The sequence below is a fragment of the Gymnoscopelus braueri genome, assembly GCF_963280865.1.
Source record: "Gymnoscopelus braueri genome assembly, chromosome: 4".
In the NCBI taxonomy this organism is placed as follows: Eukaryota; Metazoa; Chordata; class Actinopteri; order Myctophiformes; family Myctophidae; genus Gymnoscopelus; species Gymnoscopelus braueri.
Genome location: NC_137605.1, coordinates 51,725,399 through 51,748,031, shown reverse-complemented (window position 1 = coordinate 51,748,031; position 22,633 = coordinate 51,725,399). Strand labels below are relative to the sequence as shown.

At 42.6% G+C, this 22,633-nt stretch overlaps 1 protein-coding gene across 3 annotated transcripts in view; it reads left to right on the top strand.

Annotated features, from left to right (window-relative positions):
- Nucleotides 1-22,633, top strand: part of limd1a (LIM domains containing 1a) — a 53,372-nt gene that overhangs the window by 14,937 nt on the left and 15,802 nt on the right. For 2 of the 3 annotated variants that reach the window (XM_080426133.1, XM_080426134.1), the window contains exons 4-7: nucleotides 5,992-6,093; nucleotides 16,356-16,423; nucleotides 16,593-16,661; nucleotides 21,817-21,879. In XM_080426133.1, the coding sequence (XP_080282259.1) occupies nucleotides 5,992-6,093; nucleotides 16,356-16,423; nucleotides 16,593-16,661; nucleotides 21,817-21,879 (302 nt within the window). The remainder of the gene's footprint in view (nucleotides 1-5,991; nucleotides 6,094-16,355; nucleotides 16,424-16,592; nucleotides 16,662-21,816; nucleotides 21,880-22,633) is intronic. The other variant, XM_080426135.1, reaches the window with a different exon arrangement.

Genomic DNA, 22,633 nt, shown 5'->3' with positions numbered 1-22,633 from the left:
TTCCACATTTTCTGGAAGTTATTTTGTGAATTCTGTTTGCAATGAAGAATTTGCTCCATTCTAGCAATAAGAAAGCATCTCGTTGAGCCACTGATTGAAACATGGGGATGGTGGGAGACTTCCAGTTTAGCATATATAAATGTTTTGGCCACAACCACGCCCGCCTTAACTCATTCTGTGCCATTGACGTCGCCGATGTCCAAATTTTCATAAGCCCAGAGCGCCATTGACGTCGCCGACGTCCTTTTTTTGGGGGAGGGTGGGAAACGTCCAGAACCCAAGATAACGTGATCCGAAGATTTGCTGCTCCGTTCACTTCATGGTTAACTTATTACTTAAAAATCCTGTATCTCGGCTCCTGTGTACTTTTTATTTTACTATGTATTTTTTACTATGTATCCAAAGGTGGAATAAAGGAACGGGAGGTCGCGATGACATTTTTTTTTAGGAAGCACAGTGAAACCCTCTGTGATTAGCAACCATCAGGGGATCGATCATACTGGAGATAAATATCTGTGACTACTTGAAAATCTAAGACAATTGTCCAATTGTTTGGAGAATCAATTGAATATGTCGCACCAGAAGTTAGCTTCTATCGCACATGGGAGAGAAATGTCCCTGGAACAAAATATTTTTGTTTGGGGGGGGGGGGGAGATTTGCAAAATTTCACAATTTTTCAAAATAATTTGCAGATCTACAAGCTCGTAGATCTGCTGTTTTTGAATAGCCAAAGACATCTAAAATGACACAGATGCGTTCCCAGACTGAATGGGTAAGTGTAAAATCATGGATCACACTGGGGGTCTCATTCTGTACTTCAAAGTACAGAAACTTTAGTTTCCATGGAAAACTTAAATGGTGAACCTACACAAAAAAAAATAAACAAAGTGAATGCTCCAGCTTTACAACATTAGCGGCTAATTTAACTTGTGCTTGCATGTGCATTCCTGACATTTCTAAAATGTTAAATCCTCTGCTGTTGCATTCTGGGAGGTGTGGTTAAATTAGGTAAATATAGCTCCTAATTGTGTGTTTGTTGTGTTACACTGGGCCTGGGAGAAGTCCCCCTCTTCAACAAGGTGTGTGTGTGTGTGTGTGTGTGTGTGTGTGTGTGTGTGTGTGTGTGTGTGTGTGTGTGTGTGTGTGTGTGTGTGGTGTGTGTGTGTGTGTGTGTGTGTGTGTGTGTGTGTGTTGTGTGTGTGTGTGGTGTGTGTGTGTGTGTGTGTGTGTGTGTGTGTGTGTGTGTGTGTGTGTGTATGAACAAACGCGTGATGTGAGCGATACAGAGGGCTCATTGTGGAGTGTCCATGCTGGAACCAGGCTGAGCTGGACCGGGGCAGGTTAGAAGGAGGCCCCCTTCTCTGGCTCTTTCTGTCCTCTGATGTGTTTATTTTTTTCGCTACCTAAAACAGAGGTGTCTCAAATATGTTCATGTCAAGGACCCCCTTAAAACATGATGTGCCAGGGACCCCCATAAGAGTTTATTGTGTGTGTTTTTAAACATTATTCACATCTTGAAAGTTTTCAAGAATACTCAAACTGTTTCCAACATTATTCTAATCTGGCTATTTTCAATTTGCCAAAATATAAAATAGGGTTAAAAAGTGGTTACACTTATTTGATGCTATATTAACTCATTTTGCTGGGGACCCCCCGCCCCGGTACCCCCTCAAGACCCCCTCACTGGTCTTCTACTAGACTGAGGAACTCTGACAGATTTACTGTCATCTTATTAGTATCATCTTTTTAACCTCTTTTGTTAAAGTTAACTTTTGTAAGGCCTTTTTTATGACCTGTCTTTTGCAGTATTTGACTCACTCTATTCTATCAGATAGATTTACAAGCTATAGTTGACAGCTTATCTAGTGTTGCCAGTGATGATTCAAGTTGTCCCATTTCCAGTTTTAACCCATTAAGACCGGAACGCATCTGTGTCATTTTTTTAGCTTGTATATCTGCTATTTTTGAAAGCCAAGACATCTAAAATGACACAGATGCGCTCCCGGCCTAAATGGGTTAATGTGTCAGCCATCATATCCACACAGTGGTTCACAGTGTGTCTTCACAGACAAACTGAAACAATTGTGCATTGCTGTGCATATGAAAGCTAAATGACACTTTTGTAGAGGTTGTGTAGTTTCCTTCAATAGTTGCTCCTTTGATATAGAAATTGATTTTCCAAAGTACTCTCCTTAATATTTATTGTCTTGCATTGCACGCTGAAACAGGTCTCAAAGTGCAAGTGGGTTCTGCCAATATCATTACGTCATACGGATATGCATGTTTTTTTATTTTGTAATGTTACACATCGTTGCTGTCGTCGGGCAGAAACCTCTTATCTCCTAATAGGCCAGTCCACAGCCATGCAACCCATTGCAACTGTCATTTGGGGGAAATGGTTGCAAGTGGCGAATCATTGGTGTGGACTGGCCTTAACAAAGTGTCCTGTTGCTTTTAAGAAGGGGGGGAAAGAGAGGTGTGTGTGTGTGTGTGTGTGTGTGTGTGTATAAGAGATGAGATATTTAGTTTTCAGGGCTCGTGGTAAATCAGCTGGCATCTCATAATCTCACAAAAATGTAGCCGCGGGTCAGTTTTTTATGCTCTCACAGGTCAGCTCAGGACTGTAGGCTCATTATTGGAAAGACAAAAATAGTATTTAAAAAATCTATTAAATTGAAACCTCCCCGAGAATGTGGTGATTCAATGGTTCAATTATGTGAAGCTAAACTTGTTGAACCCTGCACTTCTGCCTGTTTAAACACCTGAGAGACAGAAAGAAAGACTATGCACAATTCTTATGGTTTTGTAAGATAGTTTTCTCTAAGTTTTATTGTAACACAGCTCAGAGAGAGAGAGAGAGAGAGAGAGAGAGAGAGAGAGAGAGAGAGAGAGAGAGAGAGAGAGAGAGAGAGAGAGAGAGAGAGAGAGAGAGAGAGAGAGAGAGAGAGAGAGAGAGAGAGAGAGAGAGAGAGAGAGAGAGAGAGAGAGAGAGAGAGAGAGAGAGAGAGAGAGAGAGAGAGAGAGAGAGAGAGAGAGAGAGAGAGAGAGAGAGAGAGAGAGAGAGAGAGAGAGAGAGAGAGAGATTTTCCAGTGTAAGTACAGTTGTGACTCACATACTTTATGTACTGTATACATCTCTCATGCCGGTTTCCTACTGTTTTCCTTTGTTTTAGGTCTAAATTCCTTTTTCAGTCCGTGCGTCAGGCAGCTGCTGTGTATATTTATGTCTGTGTCTGCAGAGCTGGTAACAGTACATTTCCAACATACAATAAGGTCAGACTGAAGAGGTCCTTTGTCCATCAGATGACAATGAGTCTTAATCAGGAGGTTAGGCCAGGGGTAGGCTGAGTGGTGGACATTGCTCTGCTCTTTATGTTTTTTATGTATGTAATTCAGTTTTTTGTGTCATGTCAAATGTGTGTACTGTATATGTGTTGCATACATGCAGTGATGCAGGCTGCTGGATCGCAAGCCAAATTTCAGCTGACAATAAAGTATTTTCGTATCGTACTCAAGTACTGTACTTAAGTTCAGGTTTGAGGTACTTTTACTTAACTTGAGTATGTCACTGTATTGATACGTACTATACTTCAGCTCCACTCCATCTCAGAGGCAAATATTGTACTTGCTTCTCTATGACAATTATTTCAAAACTTTAGTTATTTGTTACTTTGTAGATTTTGATTATTATTACATGCATAACATATTAACCAAATCAATGAAACCCCTTTATTTATACTGAATCTACAAGCTTGTGAGCTTGTAGATCTCTTACTTTTGAAAGATTTGACACATTTTGAAAACTGCATGATACTACTTTAACATAATTTTGTTAGTTTAAGTAGATTTTGATTTCAGTTCTTTGTACTTTGTACTGTGTGTGTGTGTGTGTGTGTGTGTGTGTGTGTGTGTGTGTGTGTGTGTGTGTGTGTGTGTGCGTGCGCGTGTGCGTAGGAACCCTTGGATGTTATCACAGTATTCATAGGACAGAATTCTCGTAGTGCCAAGTCAAATAAGCAAATGGCTCAATATTTCCCGTCAGGGCTACAGCATGCTAACCAGCTTCCTGACACTAATGGAAGTGTTTTTTTTTTTAAGATATTTTTTCCATTCCATTGTCTTTGTTTTGTTTTGTATCGCTTTAATCGGCCGTATCACATCCTCCCTGTCCCCACACTTCCCTTTATCTGACTAATAATAACACTGTTCTGTATGAGTATCTCTGTATTTCTTTTATTTTTTTAATATATTTTTTGGGGGCTTTTTCTGCCTTTATTTATAGTTTGTAGTAGAAATGGACAGGAAACACAGGAGAGAGAGATGGGGAGAGACATGCAGCAAAGACAGTCGGGAACGGGGGGGGGGGGTGATCAATTGGCATAATGACTAAATTGGGGAGAAAAAGGGTGGATAAAAAAAGCAATAGCTACCTGTGACTATAATATGTTCCTGAGCATTTTTCAAGTTATACTTAAATGCGCGTGGGTGGTACACACCCAAGATCTACAAGCTCACAACACGTCGCAGTGCGACGCGTTGTGAGCTTTTAGATTGGCTGTTTTTGGTGCGCAACTTAAGTATAACTGTGGCTTTTTACTCAGTAATGGATGTTTGGATGTATAGTCTACAGCTGCTATAGTAATGTGTAATGAGATGTTTTCATATACACATGTGTATGAGTAATAAGTGGTCATTGTGTGTGGGTGTGGGTGTGTGTGTGGTGTGTGTGTGTGTGTGTGTGTGTGTGTGTGTGTGGGTGTGTGTGTGTGTGTGTGGGTGTGTGTGTGTGTGTGTGTGTGTGTGTGTGTGTGTGTGTGTGCGTGTGTGCGTGTGTGCGTGTGTGCGCACTCTTGGGATAAATGCTCTCACAAGGAAAGAGAGGCGGGGGGAGGGGGAAACCTCAGAAAGTGAGGACATTTAGCTGGTTGTAACTCTACGAGGGTTTCATCGCTAGGTTCAGCGTTAGCTCTATAGGCTACGATCAGTGGTTGGAGTTGAGGTTAGGTATGTAGTCATCTAGTAGTGAATTAGTTTATGTCAGGTTAAGGCCTGAATGCAGTCAAAGAAACTCAATGAAAGGTCCTCAAAATGAAAGTTATACAGCTGTGTGTGTGTGTGTGTGTGTGTGTGTGTGTATAGTAGAATTTCAAAAATAGGCCCTTGTGAGGACAGTTTTTCCTACTTCTTACAAGAGAAACGGTGGTTTTATGGTTAAATAAGGAAAAGATTCTGGGTGGGGTTATGGTCAGGATTAGACATTTAGAGGTTAGGTTAGGGTTTGGGGTTGGAGTTACTGTATGCCTGATTTATACTTAGTTGCATGCCAATGTCGTGCACCCAAAGCACAGCGCTGACGGCGTGGTGTTGTTTTTTGGCATTTATAAAATCCTAAAATGTTGTCTTCATATACAGTAATATAAACGTTTGTGTTGTGTTGCAGGGAGCTTACTATGAAACCCTGCTCGGGTTGTGTGTCTGTGTGCAGTCTGTGTGTCTGTGTGCAGTATTGTGTGCACTGCCTGTGTGTGCAGCCGCGCCCTCATGTGACTCACGCTCTCATTGGCTGCTGAGTGGAGTGGAGCTTACTATGAAACCAACCCGATCGCCCCCCAAACACGGTGAAATAGCACGGATTGACAAACGGCAATTCCGTGCATGACTAGGAACTCCGAAACTCCGTGCATAGGAGAACCATATCCCCCCCATTAACTTCAGTACGAGGCGGAGGCAGTCGCGTGACTTTCTCTCTACGCTCTCCCCATCACGGTGAAATTACACGGATTACAAGTCCGTAAATACACAACATAACAATTTAAAAAGACAAACAAAAAATAGGGCTAGCGGTATGGAGCCTTCTTGTGGCGGCCCTGTTCTCACTAATTTCACTGTACCACCCACTTCATTCCTTTCTATTCTTCTTATTGTTATTTTCGAGCTGCGTTCGCGCGTCTTACTTGTAATATAAACGTGTGTGTTGTGTTGTGTTGCAGGGATGTGTGTAAAGTGCAACAAGGCGGTGCATGGAGCCAGCCAGGCCTGCCAGGCCATGGGAAGCTTGTACCATGACAGCTGCTTCACCTGCAGCGCATGCAGTAAGTACACGCACACACACGCACGCACGCACGCACGCGCGTGCACACACACACACACAGGCGTCCGCACAGGCGTCCGCACAGGCGTACACGCACACTTTAAACACTCTTACACATAGCACACAAACAAGTAGACAGTGATGGAAGAAGTACTCACATTTTTTACTTTCTGTTACAAGTACAAGTTAGGTATTCAAAATTTACTTCAGTAAAAGTACAAAAGTATTTGCATCCTCAAAATATACGTAGTACCAAAAGTAGTACTCATCAATCATTATTCAGAAGGCCACATTTCACAAGTTTTCAAATGTATAAAAATCCTTTGAAACTAGCGGATTGATGATAATTAAAATCTACAAAGTAACTGTTTACTAAAGTTTTCAAATAATTGTAGTGGAGTAAAAGTACAATATTCGCCTCTGAGATGTAGTGTAGAGGTAAAAGTATTGAAAATTGGACATACTTTAGAAAAGTACCTCAAAATTGTACTTAAGTACAGTTACTTGAATAAATGTACTTCCACCACTGCAAACAAGTAGAGATACACAAAGAGGCACAGACACAAGAACATACAGTAAGTAGGTGGCTTATTGTTGGTATCAGCGGAGAACGAGGGTGTCTATCCCCTTGTCAAAGTCCTCTGGGAGATGGATGGTTGGGGTGGAGCAACATCACTATCAGTTCCTGCATGTCTTAGTTACCCAAGCCGTGCTACTACTACGCTGAGTTTGCGGTGCCCGGGGATCGAACCCAGGGCCTTGCGGACACACACACACACACACACGTTTCAAGCAAACATTTTAAACTAAAATCGTTGCTTCTGGAGGGGTCCCTGGAAAAAATATTTTCAGGGGGTCCGCGACCAAATACATATAATTTTGGGGGTCCGCGACATGAAAAGGTTTGAGCACCACTGATATATACTCGGCATCAGGGTTAATACTCTCCTGAATCCTTGATCCCCTGGGCCCTGGTCGTGTGGCCTCCTGGCTAACAGCTCTCCAAACCCCCTGTTGTGTTCAGACTCAGAGGAAGTTGTACCTTGTTACCTCTTGTCACCCGCTGCCCCGAGCGGCACAATCTGCCGGGGATAAGAGAGAGACAGAGAGAGGCGTGTATAGCGCTGGCTGGTGTTTGGTTTCTGGGTGTGTCGGTCATTCATTCCTCCGACCCACACAAAGAGCACAGAGCTGGGAACCACACTGTGGCAAACATGGCTCATTTCTGGAGAGCAGGAAAACACAGCTTCAGTCAGTCAGCCAGTCAGTCAGTCACCTGATGAACACACTGCACCAATCACTAGGTTGTTCATTCATACTTTTTTTTTTCTTCATTAATTTATTCACTCACTCACTCACTTCAGACTTTCATCCCTTCCTTCTTTCATGATATTATTAGTTACAGTATAAACCAGTGGTTCTCAAAGTGTCCTAATGATTACCAATCTTCAGGGGGGTCTTTCTGTGCACACATGCGTCACAGTCTGTGAATTTGTCCACCACAGAGTGCTGAAAACATGGCTCCCTGTGTGAACCTCTAGCTGGCCTTGTTCTGTCTCAATTCATGTAATTGACTCATTGTGTCAGTGGATGATTGACTGGCGTAACTATCACATGCGCAGACAAATTCTTTAGGCTCCAGGCTTCAGGGCTCTGATAAGGGTTTGGGTTCCTGGACTATTTCAGCTCCAGCCAGACCTCACCAACAAGGCCTTCCTTGATATGAGCAGTGGTAGAAGACGCATACTCTTGATTTCTTTACTTGCTTTACGTGAAAAGTAGCAACACCACAATGTATTCTGTAAGTACCTTGTTACAAGTAAAAGTCCTGTTAAGTTTTACTTGAGTAAAAACACAAACGTATTGGCATCAAAATGTACTTAAAGTACCAAATGTAAACGTACTACAGAATGGCACATTTTTAAACTAAAACAATATATATATTTTTTAAAGCAGATATAAAAGCTCACAACACGCTGCAAGCTAAAGCCTAGCTAGTAGTATTTTCAAATATCCAAAGTATAAAACAGGTATAATATATGTCTTGCAACAAGTAATTCGGCTGGCTGGTTGAGATGGGGCTCGCCAGCCTGGATGAGTCTGACCACCAATTAAGAAGCACTCCCCCCCCCACCATGTGGTGGGGTATGTGTGGCACGGTGATGACTCCTGTCCAGGCTCATTATTCTGCACCCCATCTGACGCACACACACACACACACACACACACACACACACACACCTGTGATTAAACACACCAATCTTCTCCTTTGTCTGCCCTCCTCTTCTTTGTGTGTGTGTGTGTGTGTGTGTGTGTGTGTGTGTGTGTGTGTGTGTGTGCATGCTCAGAAATCACAGTTTGTCTGTGATCATGTGTCTTGTGTGTGCGTGCATGTGTGTGTGTGTGTGGCGTCTCAGTCTGCGTGCAACGAGGCATGTGCGTGTCAGCAGATGAAAAGAGGAGGCGAGCGGTGAGAGGGAAAGATAATGACATCTTGAAACCGGGAGAGGAGAGAGAGAGGTGTGTGTGTGTGTGTGTGTGTGTGTGTGTGTGTGTGTGTGTGTGTGTGTGTGTGTGTGTGTGTGTGTGTGTGTGTGTGTGTGTGTGTGTGTGTGTGTGTGTGTGTGTGTGTGTGTGTGTGTGTGTGTGTGTGTGTGTGTGTGTGTGTGTGTGTGTGTGTGTGTGTGTGTGTGTGTGTGTGTGTGTACGCAGCAGTGCATACCTCTCATAGCTGTCTCCCATGTGAGGGCTGAGGGCACAGGGTGCTGCTGGCTGCCTGGCCCCCAGGGGGAGAGCATCCTGGCTGGGGGAGGAATGCAGGCATAAGAGGCCCGGGCTCCTGGAGGACACAGGGTGTCTGTTATGTCAGCTGTGCATGGGCCCCGAGAGACGGAGGCACACACACACACACACACACTGCCCACTGTCTTGCAAGGAATCTCTCCTCCTCAGATCTTCACTGACCTTCACGCTTGTTGAGTTCCATAACAAAGACTTTATGACCCCCCCCCCCCCCAAACATATAGACTCCATCTCCTTCACCCCCACCTCCTACACCCTACCACCCACCACCCTACCCCCCCCCCCCCCCCCAAGGTGCCAGTGAGGAACGATGAAGATGAGTAGAGGAGACATTCCGTGTGTGTGTGTGTGTGTGTGTGTGTGTGTGTGTGTGTGTGTGTGTGTGTGTGTGTGTGTGTGTGTGTGTGTGTGTGTGTGTGTGTGTGTGTGTGTGTGTGTGTGTGTGTGTGTGTGTGTGTGTGTGTGTGTGCGCGTGTGTGTTTTTCAAGGGGTCTCTGCAGGGGGGCTTTCACCTCAGGCTCATCATTGACTGCCTGTGGACAGTTACTAGACCGAGAATAACCCTAAGCCCTCTCTCAGCCCTGAGGAAGCCTCACACAGATTAAGACCTGTTTGTAGAGGGGGGGGGGGAGCAGGTTTATGAGCAAATCTACCAAAACAATCAACTGGAGCTGGGGTACGAGGCCTGTAGAAGGACACAGAAAGGTTATAGAAGAGAGGGAAAGCCCCCCCCCCCCCCCGTTGGACCACCGGTCCCCGGAGGGGCTTCATGGGGGAGACAGGGATCGAGAAGGATGGAGATCCTTAACTTTGAACCCTAAATGCCTGGGGGGAAAAACGCTAAGAAACCATCATTACTTTCCATGATATGTGAGACTGTTGTCTGTGTGTATTGCCGTGATGTTCACACATTGAACGAAACCCAAACACAAATGAGTTTGGAAGCTGTAGGAGCTATAGCTGAAGTGTTTAGTCGCCACAAAACTTTCACCGTCTCCTGATTGTCTTCTAGCTCATTAACCACATGCACTGTGGCCCTATTCTGGGCATATCATAGTCTATTTGTCCACAGAATGTTCACCTACTAACATTTGGCAGAACTACAAAGTATAGCCCCTCACCCCTGGGGATCCCCGGTCAACAAAGTATATATAGGGTTTTTACCAGGTTGCAACCTGGTCTATATCTCGCTGACTCGCTCGCTAGTCGTGACTTTTGCTGTACTTTTTCCTCATTGGCTGGTCCTTTAGCCAATGAGGGCTCAATGTCCTCTCAGAATATGGGATCTAAAGACGACCCACAATACTCTGTTCGTTCGGCCACTGTATGTATCTCTATGGTAAATGGCGCTGTTGCAAAAGTGTTGACTTGACTCCTCATACACACACACACAGCGCCGCAAAACAAGACTACGCACACAAGCCCTAACTGAGGCACACAAACTGATTTAGCTCTGTTCATAAACTATTTACTATTTACTGCCATTTTTGCTGTTTTTGTTAGTCCGCGAGCGCAAGGGTACAGGACCACAGGTCCATTTGGTTCAGTGCGGGGACGCTGGAGAGAGCAACCTGGTATAATATGACTGTGTCATATGCTTGTTTAGTGGTTAATGCTGGACTTGGTAGGAGTGCATAAACGGCACAGTGCTGAATGTTTGGCAAAGGTGTGACTGGGAGTTTGCCGTGAGAGCGCACGTGAGAGTGCACGTATAGTACAGAGACCGTCTTTCACCTCCTACCTTTGCAACAGTGGCCCCTTCATCCCAGCCAATCACATGGCTTCAGAGCAGAGGTCCTATGAGCACTGAACCCCTTCTGTCTCAAAGGTTCAACTGAAGTATACCGCTTATGAGTCAATAGGAATAAATGTTTTCATTGCAGTTTAAAAAAGGTAGGCTACACATGTAGTGAACAGCTAGAACTCTTTCTCAATAGATGTACAATTATAAAAAAAAATTACAACCACATTTCTGTATGGATTATAAACTAAATCCTATTTTCCTCACAATTTCGCAGAACCCCCTGCAGTACCGGCAAACGGCCCTAGGGGTTCGCGGACCCCTGGTTGAGAACCCCTGCGTTGAGAGAAAACAAACAAAGATGTCACTGGTTCTGAAGGATCCCAGCGGCGTATCAAACGCAGTCACACACATAGTTTTGCGAGGGCCTTGACCGAAACCTCCCATTTTGTGGTTTACTCTGATAATTCAATCACAGCGATCAGATTACTCCAGAAGATTACTTTTGCATCTCTGACAAATTCGTATAGTGTTCCAAGTTGGACCTGCGTGGGATCTGATCTGGGATTACATCCTAAGGCAGACAGTCTGCAATACCGCTTTGTGTAACAAATTGCCGGAGATATAGATCACTGCGTCTCGGGGGTTGCTGAGAAGTTCAAGTCACATGGGATAACTCGCGGGATTCTGCGGAACGGTTTGACGTGTAAAATCCCCCTGCGTTTGGTTTCGTCCCACAGGTATTTAACATTTTCTTGAAAGAGAATAAACCCATAAACCCCCCCCCCCCTCCGTTCTTTCTGAGGCCTCCAAACTGACGCAGTCCCCTAAATGTCTGTCAGTAATTAACCCCAAACCGCAAAGCCCTGACCGTTCATTTAAAGGGCTAATTAACTTTAAAACAACATCTGGGTGCATCTACTCAGCCTTTTGTGTGTGTGCACCCCAGACGTTTTTTTATGTTGCTTGATTCAATATATTTGATATTCATTTTTTTTATCAGACACTTGTATAAGAGGGGGGTCCTATATAAGCCCATTGAACTACACGTTACTCACTGAAAACACGTCCCTGGTTCTAGTGACTGTTATTGTCCTTCTAATGAATGAGGGGGCAGTATTTTTATTATTAGAAGGACACGCATTAGAGGGACAATATCAGTCACCAGAACCAGATATATGTGTTTTTCGAGTGTAAAATGAAGCTCAATGGGCTTACGTATAGGGTAAGGGTCTGTTTGGTTCGATTTGTACACTCTCTAGGTTACTTGACACTGAGGATTTTACTGTGTACGTTTTCTTCACTTGGTCTTTAGAGTTAAAGTAACACTCTCGATTTTACAATGTAGTAGCACCGTGGCTCGATCTGGGCGTCGGCGAGGCTGCCAACACGTTCACATTATTTTGCCAAAGGGAAGATACCAGTGGTGGAAAGTAACTAAGTACATGTACTCAAGTACTGTTCTTAAGTAAAATGTTTTGGTATTTGTACTTTACTTCTACTCCACTACATCTCAGAGGTAAATATTGGACTTTTACTCCACTACAATTATTTGACAACTTTAGTTACTAGTTACTTTGTAGATTTTGATTATTATTACAAAACATACATTACCCACTTCGGCCCTAAATACATTTCGGCCTTTTGAAAATAGCCGATCTACAAGCTCACAATGCGTCGCCATGCGACGCATTGTGAGCTTGTAGATCTGCTATTTTCAAAAGTTGTTTATACATTTGAAAACTTGAAATGGGACATTCTGCATAACAAGTACTTTCTACTTTTGGTACTTTAAGTACATTTTGATACCAATACTTTTGTACTTTTACTCATTTCTAATTCACTTGTTACAAAGTATTTCTACATTGCAGTATTGATACTTTCACTTAAGTAAAACATTTGAGTACTTTTACCACCACTGCTTGGCTCGATCCGAAGATGGAAAAGCTGCTTTGTGGACGTTTTTTTGTTGTTGTGAGAGGCCGGGCGTCGGCGAGGCCGCCAAACTGCATTCACATTATTTTGCCAAAGGGAAGATACATGTAATGTAATAATGGGGGCAGAGTGGTAGAAAGAATTTCAGATGATGCTGATGTTCAAAGACTCACGAGGATCACGAGTCACTGCGTCTAGGAGTCAGAGGGACTCTGTGTTGTGGACGTACTTGTTGTTTTTCCTTCATTAACTGGAAGGTTCAAAGAACCTGCTTGAAGAGGAACAGAGTGTACTATAACTGTTCCTGCTCTTTCATCTGTGCTCTAGATGGAACCAGATGGAACTGCTTTATTGTCTTAATACTATCGTCTCGGTTGGGCAGGAACCTTGTATCTCCGTATTTCATCTTTTTATGGTTTCCTTTTCCTGAAAAGTAACGGTGTTGGACGTACAAGGTTTCCACCCGACTACGACTGTGTGTGTGTGTGTGTGTGCGTGTGCGCGCGCGCGTGTGCGCGTGCGTGTCATTTGTCCTCATGTAGCAGCAGGTCGGTGTGTCTGTGAGGCTTTATATTAGCGTTGCGTTTCTCCCAATTATTCTCCCCACGCCTGGCGAAAAATGACTGCTGCCATTCCATTGGCCCGGCCAACGCGTGTGTGTGTGTGTGGCCGCAGAGGGAGAGAACGAAGAACGCTCTTATTCACCCCTCTTCTTTCACCCCCCAACCCAAGCCTCCCCACTCTGAAGAAAATGTGTGGAATGTTCCCTCTTCCTGTGGGACCTGGGCAGACGTAGCGAGGTGTGTGCGTGTGTGTGCGTGTGTGTGCGTGTGTGTGTGTGTGTGTGTGTGTGTGTGTGTGTGTGTGTGTGTGTGTGTGTGTGTATTTGGAACGGGAGCCCCCACATCCAGACCATAGAGCCACCATTCTAGCATACAGACAGACAGGAAGTGCTCCCAGTGTGCGTGTATGCGTGTGTGTACTTTTATTACAATACTTGCGAGGGCCAAACGTCTGCACAAGTATGGTAGAATTTTAAGCAATAGACATTGTGAGGACCAAGAGAAATGGTTGTTTTATGGTCAAATATATATGAGTTACGTTGAAAATGGGTGAAGCCGTCCTTTAATCTGTTCCTAATTGTAAGCCTATCTTCATATAATTGGTCCTCACTAATGCTCATGATAAAATGATACCATATTATCATGAGCATTAGTGAGGACCAATTATATGAATATGGGTTGAAAAGGTTAGAATTAGATATTTAGAGGTTGGAGTTTTGTCTGTTTTATACTTAGTTGCAATAATGTCGCAATAATAGCAAATCTGCAAACTCACAGTGCGTTGTAGAGTGACTATTTTTGATGCACGACGACACCGGTGACGACACCATGTATTTGGCCTCGGACCCCCATCTGGAAATATTTTCTTCCAGGGACCCCCCCCAGAAAGATTTGAGTTCAAATATATATATTCAAAGATTTGCGAAAAATGTCAAGATAAAAAAAAAAGCAGATCTACAAGCTCATAGTGCTATGAGCTTGTAGATCTGCTATTTTTTAATAGCCAAAGAAATCTATAAAAATGACACAGTCTGCTTTCCCGGTCCTAATGGATCAACTCTGGCTTTATGTTTACGGTTAAAAATGTGTTATACCAACGTGTGTGTGTGTGTGTGTGTGTGCATGCGTGCGCACTGTGAATGCTGGAGGGGAACAAAGCAGATGGACCTGGTGGGTTCCTCTGCCATGTGAGCCATCACCAGGACAGACTGTTTTAATCCCTTCTGTCTGTCTGTCTGTCTGCTAATTGAATTCAATGGCACACATTTTCCCCTGGTGTGCCGGTGGTCGGAGCGGGAGCCGGGTGCTACAGCCTGTGTCCCCGCTGTCTCACACACACACACACACGCACACGCACACGCACACGCACACGCACACGCACACACACACACACACACAGCTCTTTGTGTGTTGTTCCAATCACATTACATCAGGAGGACACCAGACCTGCCATAAAAGAAAGCTGTTTATTTGGTTCTGGGCGTCTGGGAAATTAGCGAGCGTTTACATGGCGGTCCCGCTATACCTTCCATACCTCAAGTATTTTGTTCAAGTATATTTACTCAAGTACTGTACTTCAGTACAATTTTGAGGGACTTTTACTTCACCAGAGTATTTCCACTTTTTAAAAATACTGTATACTACTACTCCACTACATCTCCACTACACAGTTACTTTGCACATTACAAAACATACATTAATCATTTAAACCCTATTTTATACTCGAAAATAGCTGATCTACAAGCTCACAAGCTTGTAGATCTGCTATTTTGGAAAAGGTATAACACATTTTGAAAATGTTTGAAATGGGCCATAATGAGTACGTTTACATCGGTACTCTAATTATATTTTGATGCCAATACTTTTGTACCTTTACTCAAGTAAAATCTTGAATAAAGGCCTTTTACTTGTATAACAGAGTATTTCTATATTGTGGTATAGATACTTTCACTTTTTGATTTGAACTAAAAAGCATTATTTTTCACTTTGGCTATTCAAAAATAGCAGATATACAAGCTCATAGCGCGGCACCGAGTGCCGCGCTACGAGCTTGTAGATCTGCTATTTTTGAAAGATCGTGAAAATGTGTGCAAATCTTTGAATATGTATTGTTTTCAAGCAAACATTTTTAACTCAAATCTTTGCTTCTGGGGGGTCCCTGGAACAAAATATTTTGAGATGGGGGTCCGCGGTCAAGTACATATCATTTTGAGGGTCCTTGACACGAAAAAGTTTGAGAACCACTGATATAGAAACTTATTTGTTTCTATATCATCGTTTCTGTTTTTTCAGAAAACATTTGTAGAATCGGCTTCAGGTCTTAATGGGTTAAGTAAAAACTCTTGAGTACGTCTTCCACCAAGGTTCTTGAGTTATTATTCTCAGAGACTGTCTGGGGAGAGGATTTGAGATTTTCCACAAACCTTCCTCCCTCCATCAGGTCATTCCTTTGCGTACGGTACGTTACCTACCTGCAATCTGCCTGAATGGAGGCTACAGTACTCGACACAACTGTTTCTCCTATAATTCTGGGAGAAGACCTTGCGGTGCAGCTGGGACTGTTTACTGTGTCTGGAGTGAAATGTCTTAAAATGTTCTGTTTCTCTGTCTGTTCATGTTGTTTACTTGTTTGTTAGGTCTTAATCCATTCAAACCGGGCACGCATCTCTGTCATTTTAAGATGACTTTGGCTATTCAAAAAACAGCAGATATAGCCTACAAGCTCATAGCGTGGCACGGAGTGCCACGCTATGAGCTTGTAGATCTGAGCTTGTAGATCGTGCCTATCTAATATATATATTTTTTAAAGAGAAAATGTTTAACTCGAATGTTTGCTTCTGGGGGGTTCTACAAAATGTCTTCTAAATCCTAACAATTTTTTGAAAAGAAAAAACGTATGTTGGTATATAATATCAGTGGTTGTACCAGGGACCCCCAGAAGCAAAGAAAAATTGCTTTAAAAATATGCTCAAAGATTTGCACGAATGTTCACACTTTTTCAAAAATACAAGCTCATAGCGCGGCATTCGGTGCCGCGCTATGAGCTTGTAGATCTGCTGTTTTTGAATAGCCCAAAGAAATCTAAAAATGACACAGATGTGTTCCCGGATTGAATGGGTTAAAATGCTCTGTTTCTCTCTCTGTTCCTTTTTATGTACTTGTTTATTAGATCTTAACATGCTCTGTATCTCTGTCTGTTCCTTCTGTGTACTTGTCTGTTAGGTCGAAGGCTAAGGGGGAAGGCGTTCTACTATGTGGGAGGAAAGGTGTTCTGTGAAGAAGACTTTCTGGTGAGTGACTTGAGGTGTTTGTTGATGTTTAAAGGATCTTTTAAAGGTGCTGTATGTGACATGTTTCTTTGTTAATATAAATAGTAATTGTTGATATGGTCTGTTTGTTCAGTAACGGGGGTCTCCCCTGTCTCTCCAGCTGTTCAGTAAACAGAAAATACATTTTCAGGTCAGGATACCAAATTCATCCAATCAGGAGAGAGAACTCATACAGGACACAGGAGAAACGAGTGGAATTGTAAGTAATGAAACAAATAAATAAATGAGAAGACAAAACTGGAAGTGGAACTCAAACTGATAAATGATCTTTGTGGGGTTCTCTCTGTTACTGAACAAACACTCTATATTAGCAATGTTTACTGTCTCTATAATACTATATTACTAGCGTAATATAGAGCTTTAACTTTTTAACAATAAACGTACGTTTCTTTTAACAAAATATCACTTACAACACCTTTAAATATACATTTGATTTTAGCACATAGATCCCATGTGCCCTTTCAATTATGCACACTAAAACCGTCAGTGTTCATTTATCCCTGAGGGTGTTAAATTAACACACTGAGTTAGTTTGTATCACAGCGTTACAAATTGATAAATGAGATTTTTACTGTGTGAGAGTCACCACATTTTCCAACAAACTAACTTTACTAACTTAAATCCATCTTTAATCCATTCAATCCGGAACACATCTGTGTCATTTTAGATTTTACCTATAACCATTGTTTTATACTTTGGGATATTCAAAAATAGCAGATATACAAGCTCATAGCGCTGCACCAAGTGCCGCGCTATGAGCTTGTAGATCTGCTATTTTTTTTTTTATTATTTGCAAATCTTTGAATATATATTCTTTTAAAGTGAACATTTGTGACTCAGATCTTTGCTTCTGGTGGGGGTCCCTGGAACGAAATATTTTGAGATGGGGGTCCGTAATTCTGGGGGTCCTTGACATGAAAAAGTTTGAGCACATAACGTTTTAACAGAAACCTGTTAGGATTCAGAAGACATTTGTAGATGTGTTCCTGGAGTGAATGGGTTAACTCCTCTTCATTCCTCTGCACCTCGTCTTGACCATTCACCAGGATTCACAGGGTGAAAGTGAATGTCATGGTACTGGGCAGCAGTGGTGGAAAAAGTACTCACATTTTCTACTTAAGTAAAAGTGTCAATACTGCAATGTAGAAATACTCTGTCACAAGTAAAAGGCCTGTTTTCAAAATGTTACTTGAGTACAAGTACAAAAAGTATTGGCATCAAAATATACTTAGAGTACTAAAAGTAAAAGTACTAAAATGTTTGAAAATAGCAGATCTACAACGCGTCGCATCGCGACGCGATGTGAGCTTGAAGATCGTCTATTTTCAAATAGCCGATATATAAAAACAGGGCTAAAGTGGTTAATGTATGTTTTATCATTTATATCTGCAAACTAGTAACTAAAGTTTTCAAATAATTGTAGTGGAGTAAAAGTGCAATATTTGCCTCTGAGATGTAGTGGAGTAGAAGTATAAGTACTGAAAATTGGAAATACTCCAGTAAAGTAAAAATACCTAAAAATGGTACTTAAGTACAGTACTTGAGTACATGTACTTAGTTACTTTACACCACTGCTGGTCAGGTGGTCCTCATATATTCTGTGCACATTATTTCCAACTCTAAAGTGTGGCAGGTCTTTTCCCCACTTCGGCCCGTTTACGATTATGTGGCCGGCGTGACCTTCTAAACGTCAAACGTAAAACAGGAGAGTTTGACCTCTAAGCATAAAATTTAAACGTTTAGAGCTTGACCCGGTGGGTCGGGTTCGAGACGTTTGCGTATTGCTTTCCTCCCCTGGGTGGGATCGGGGGGGAACGTCAGTAACCAGAGATGCTACTTAGCGATGGTTTATGTGGGGTGTGAGGTGTGTTGGGGGGGTGGGGGGCACTTGAACCCCAGCATCCCTATTCTGGTGGGAACGTTGGCCAAAAAGATTGCCGACCTACAAGCTCTTAATGCGTCACGTTTCGGTAGAGCAGTGGTTTTCACCCGTTTTTCATATCGAGGTCCATTATGTATTCGGTATTTGAGCCGCGGACCACCGTTTGATGAGATCTAGCCTTAGACTGAGAACATTTTGTTGTCGTTGGATAAGATTTTGTCAATTCCATGCTGTATTGATGTTGGTACCATTAGGAGAGATAACAGGCCAACGTTTATACAAAATAACAATTATTCTACCCGCTCTAATAATTGTGTGGACTAGAATTGTGTAGAATAATTGGTTTCTCAAGAGTTAAAGATCTAATAAGGGTCCATTTGGTTACCAACTCGCCATCATTTAGCTAGGGACCACCTGGAACCCCCTCAAGGACCACTGATGGTCCCCGAAACCACTGGTTGAGAACCACTGGTGTAGAGTGAACCAGCATTCCAAGTACAGTTACAAGTCTCAACTCAATGCTAGGTTTCAAGTGGTTAATGTGAAGGGGAAAAAAATCCTTTCACACAAAGATTTGGCTTAGTAACTCTGAGGACCCCCCTAGGGGTCCCGGACCCCCTGTTGAAGACCCATTGTACAGCTACATAATATGCTGTAGTTAGAACTCACTTTTGCTGCCTTTTGAGTGTACTGCTCTATCATAGAAAACCCATTGAGGTGGAATATTTATTGTGTGACTATGCAAGAAGTTTTGAGGTGATTATTTTAGTCAGCCTTTCTGCAGCACTGGACTGCATTTACATGTTAGCGCACTCCTGTGCATTTTGGTGACTTATTAAATGAATTAATTCAATCACTTTATCATGCTAATTGCTCAATTAAATCAGCTTTTGCTTCTCTCTCTCTCTCTCTCTCTCTCTCTCTCTCTCTCTCTCTCTCTCTCGCCTGTTAATTAATCTTCCTCCTCCACAAGTTGTCTCTGTTAACACATTCCATGCCAGAGTTTAATCTCATAATGTACTCACCAGTGCCAGCGTTTTATTGTTGTTTTTTTGTTTTTTTCATGTCGCCACAGACCTCGCTAAATAAGTTAAAAGTGCGCGTTCATTTGGTTCTAAACACACAGCGGATCCGTGAGAAACGGCCAGCGAAAACAGTTTCCAAATGCGAGCCGCCATCTTGAAGATAGAGCCGATCAACGGTAAACAGTGATCAGCGAGGAGAAAAACAACAACCGAGAAAATCGAGTTTTAAACAGGATCCCAGACAGGAAGCGGATACGATCGAAAAAACCGGAACCCGAATAATTCTGTTTCCGACCGGAAACCGGAAACGGAAATGGATCAAAAAAATTCGGAAAGTGCACCTGGGGCACTTAACATGGGAATCGGCGGTTCGCGTAGATCTACGCGACTGGCACGCTGCGGCTTTAAATAGGTTCGCGTAGATCTACGCGATTGGCATTCAATGTGTTAAGTCTCCTCTGTTAATAAGACACTTATAATAACACACTAATTAAAGTGTGTGGTGATGATGGTGTACAGAATATGTTCTGTTCAGAGAGCAGACCCGGGTCAAACAGTATTTTGCTAAATAATTCATAGCATTTATTCTGACCAAACTGCAGTGCCAGAAATGTGAGGCTCACCACGTGAAGACAGTTCAGATTGTGTTTTATTGTTGTCAATTCCCCCAAAAGTACTTTGAGCTCAATTCAGCCAGTGACATTGATGTGTGCAGCGATGCGAGGGCGCGGACTAGCCGTCGCCAACTCGGGACTCCTGGATCGCTGCTCTCCACTCCATCAGGGTCCGTTCGTACGCCCCCTTCCCTCATAGCTGTGCCCTGGGTTGGCTCCCACCAGTTCCGGGTGCCTGACGCAGTACCAGTGTTGATTTTGTTGACTAACGATGACGAAAAATGTCTGTCTACTACCTTTATTCATCTACGAAAACGAAATAAAATAAAAACTAAGCTATGATGACTAGAACTATGACTGAATATACTGACAATTTCGTCAACAAATAAAAACTAGACTAAAATGTTTGGGAGGGACGAGTGGAGAAGAGATCCAGTAGAACTAAGACAAGTCACCATGGGTGCTCGCGGGTGTCACAGACCGGAAAAAGCAGATCTACAAGCTCACAACGCGTCGCAGCGCGACGCGTTGTGAGCTTGTAGATCTGCTTTTTTCGGCATGCAGCTAAGTGAAAAATCAGCCATTTCGATGGCATCACGGCCCGGCAAAAAAAAAATTTGACGATTAAATCAATTGTAGATTTAGTCGAGTAAAATCTTATGATATTTAGTCAACTAAAACGAGACTAAAAGTAAAACATTTCAGATGACTAAAATATGGCTAAAACTAAACAGAATTTTTTTCAAACTAAATCAAAATTTGTCGTCAAAATCAACACTGCGCAGTACCCAGCCAGCCTCATCCTTCCCTTTCTGACCTCGTCTGTGACCTCGCGGAAGGCCTACGCAGTGATCCGCGCTTCTGATGTGGTCCTCCCCCCATGTGACATCAAATGCCATTCTTAGCATTCTTGTGCAGACGCCACCATGGGCCTTTTCTGCATTAATTCACAGACTGTTGCCAACTCCACCCATCTAAATGCTCTAGTTATAAAACAAACGCCACGACTTGGTTTGGTTCTGGGTCTTAAGACCCCAGAAAGCTCCCAAGATGACTCAGTACTCAGAGACCAATGAGCAATACACAAAAAAACACACTAATCCTTAACATCTGTGATTGTTTAAGAGTGCATATTTCCAATTCACTTATTTTGGTTACTGCCCTAGAGATACATTGTAGAGCCTTTGGATTATTTATGTGATTTTATCAACAAACAGAAGCGTAATAACAGTATACTAATGAGATTTATTGAGTCCGTCACCCAGTAAAGACCCTGCAAAGATCCAGTTACACCCAGTAAAATCCTGTTAATTAAATTATCTTAATTTGTAACTCCAAGTGTTTACAAATTAGTGAGTGTTAAATTAGTAATGATTCCATTTGACCAAGAGTGTACAAATAGAACCAAAATGTGGACCATTTGGTTCCATTTATTCACGCTTGGAGTTCAATTAATATTGAGGATTTTTTTTACTGTGTATGCTTTCACGATACTCTGTGTTATTGTATCTGTAACTCACAAATTAGTGAGTGTCACATTTAAATTATAACCCCAAGAATGTACAAGCGAGTGTACACAGAGTGTACGGGTCCATTTGGTTCCACTTTGTCTACACTGTTGGAGTTTAATTAACACGGAGGATTTTACGGCGTATGCTTTCAGTTCGTCTTTGACGTAATTGTCAGATCGTTGTGAACAGTGGTGTAAAGTAACTAAGTACATGTACTCAAGTACTTAAGTACAATTTTGAGGTATTTTTTTACTTTACTGGAGTATTTCCAATTTTCAGTACTTTTACTTTTTTTTTTACTTTTACTTTTATTGTGTTTCAGTACTCTGGCTTCCAGCAGTCTGCGGACAAGTGCAACGCATGTGGCCATCTGATCATGGACATGGTGAGTGCCGTGTGTGTGTGTGTGCGACGTGCGTGTGCGTGTGCACGCGTGTGTGTGGCAGATGCCTTCCTCAAACATTCAGCAGCTCCACCCGTAATAAGTTTCCTGTGGGCACATCTGGATAACGACTCAGGAGGAAGTGGTGACTGTGGTGTGTGTGTGTGTGCGTGTGTGTGTGTGTGTGTGTGTGTGTGTGTGTGTGTGTGTGTGTGTGTGTGTGTGTGTGTGTGTGTGTGTGTGTGTGTGTGTGTGTGTGTGTGTGTGTGTGTGTGTGTGTGTGTGTGTGTGTGTGTGTGTGTGTGTGTGTGTGTGTGTGTGTGTGTGTGTGTGTGTGTGTGTTCACTTTTTCCTTTTTAAGCACATGGACCCTAGCATCTGTATTCTGGGCATCATGTCATAATAGACAAACAGAGTTTCCCATGGAAAACTGGCGGGGACGGACGGACGGACGGACGGACATTATCTTAACCACTTAAGCCCTGTCGCTAATTTTGAATTATATTCAAAGATTTTCAAACAAAATCGTGATTTTTTTTAAAAGCTCGTAGCGTGGAACACTTAAGCCCTGTCGCTAATTTTGAATTTTTTAAAAGAAAGTAGATTTTGAACGTTTTTGAAAATTGTAATATTACCGAACATTATAATATTACCAGGCACCGCACACCCTTGGGTCCTCTGACGTGCGCAGAGTTTGAAGATTTCACACATTTATAGTAGGAGTATTATTAAACACACACATACAAGTTGGTGGGTA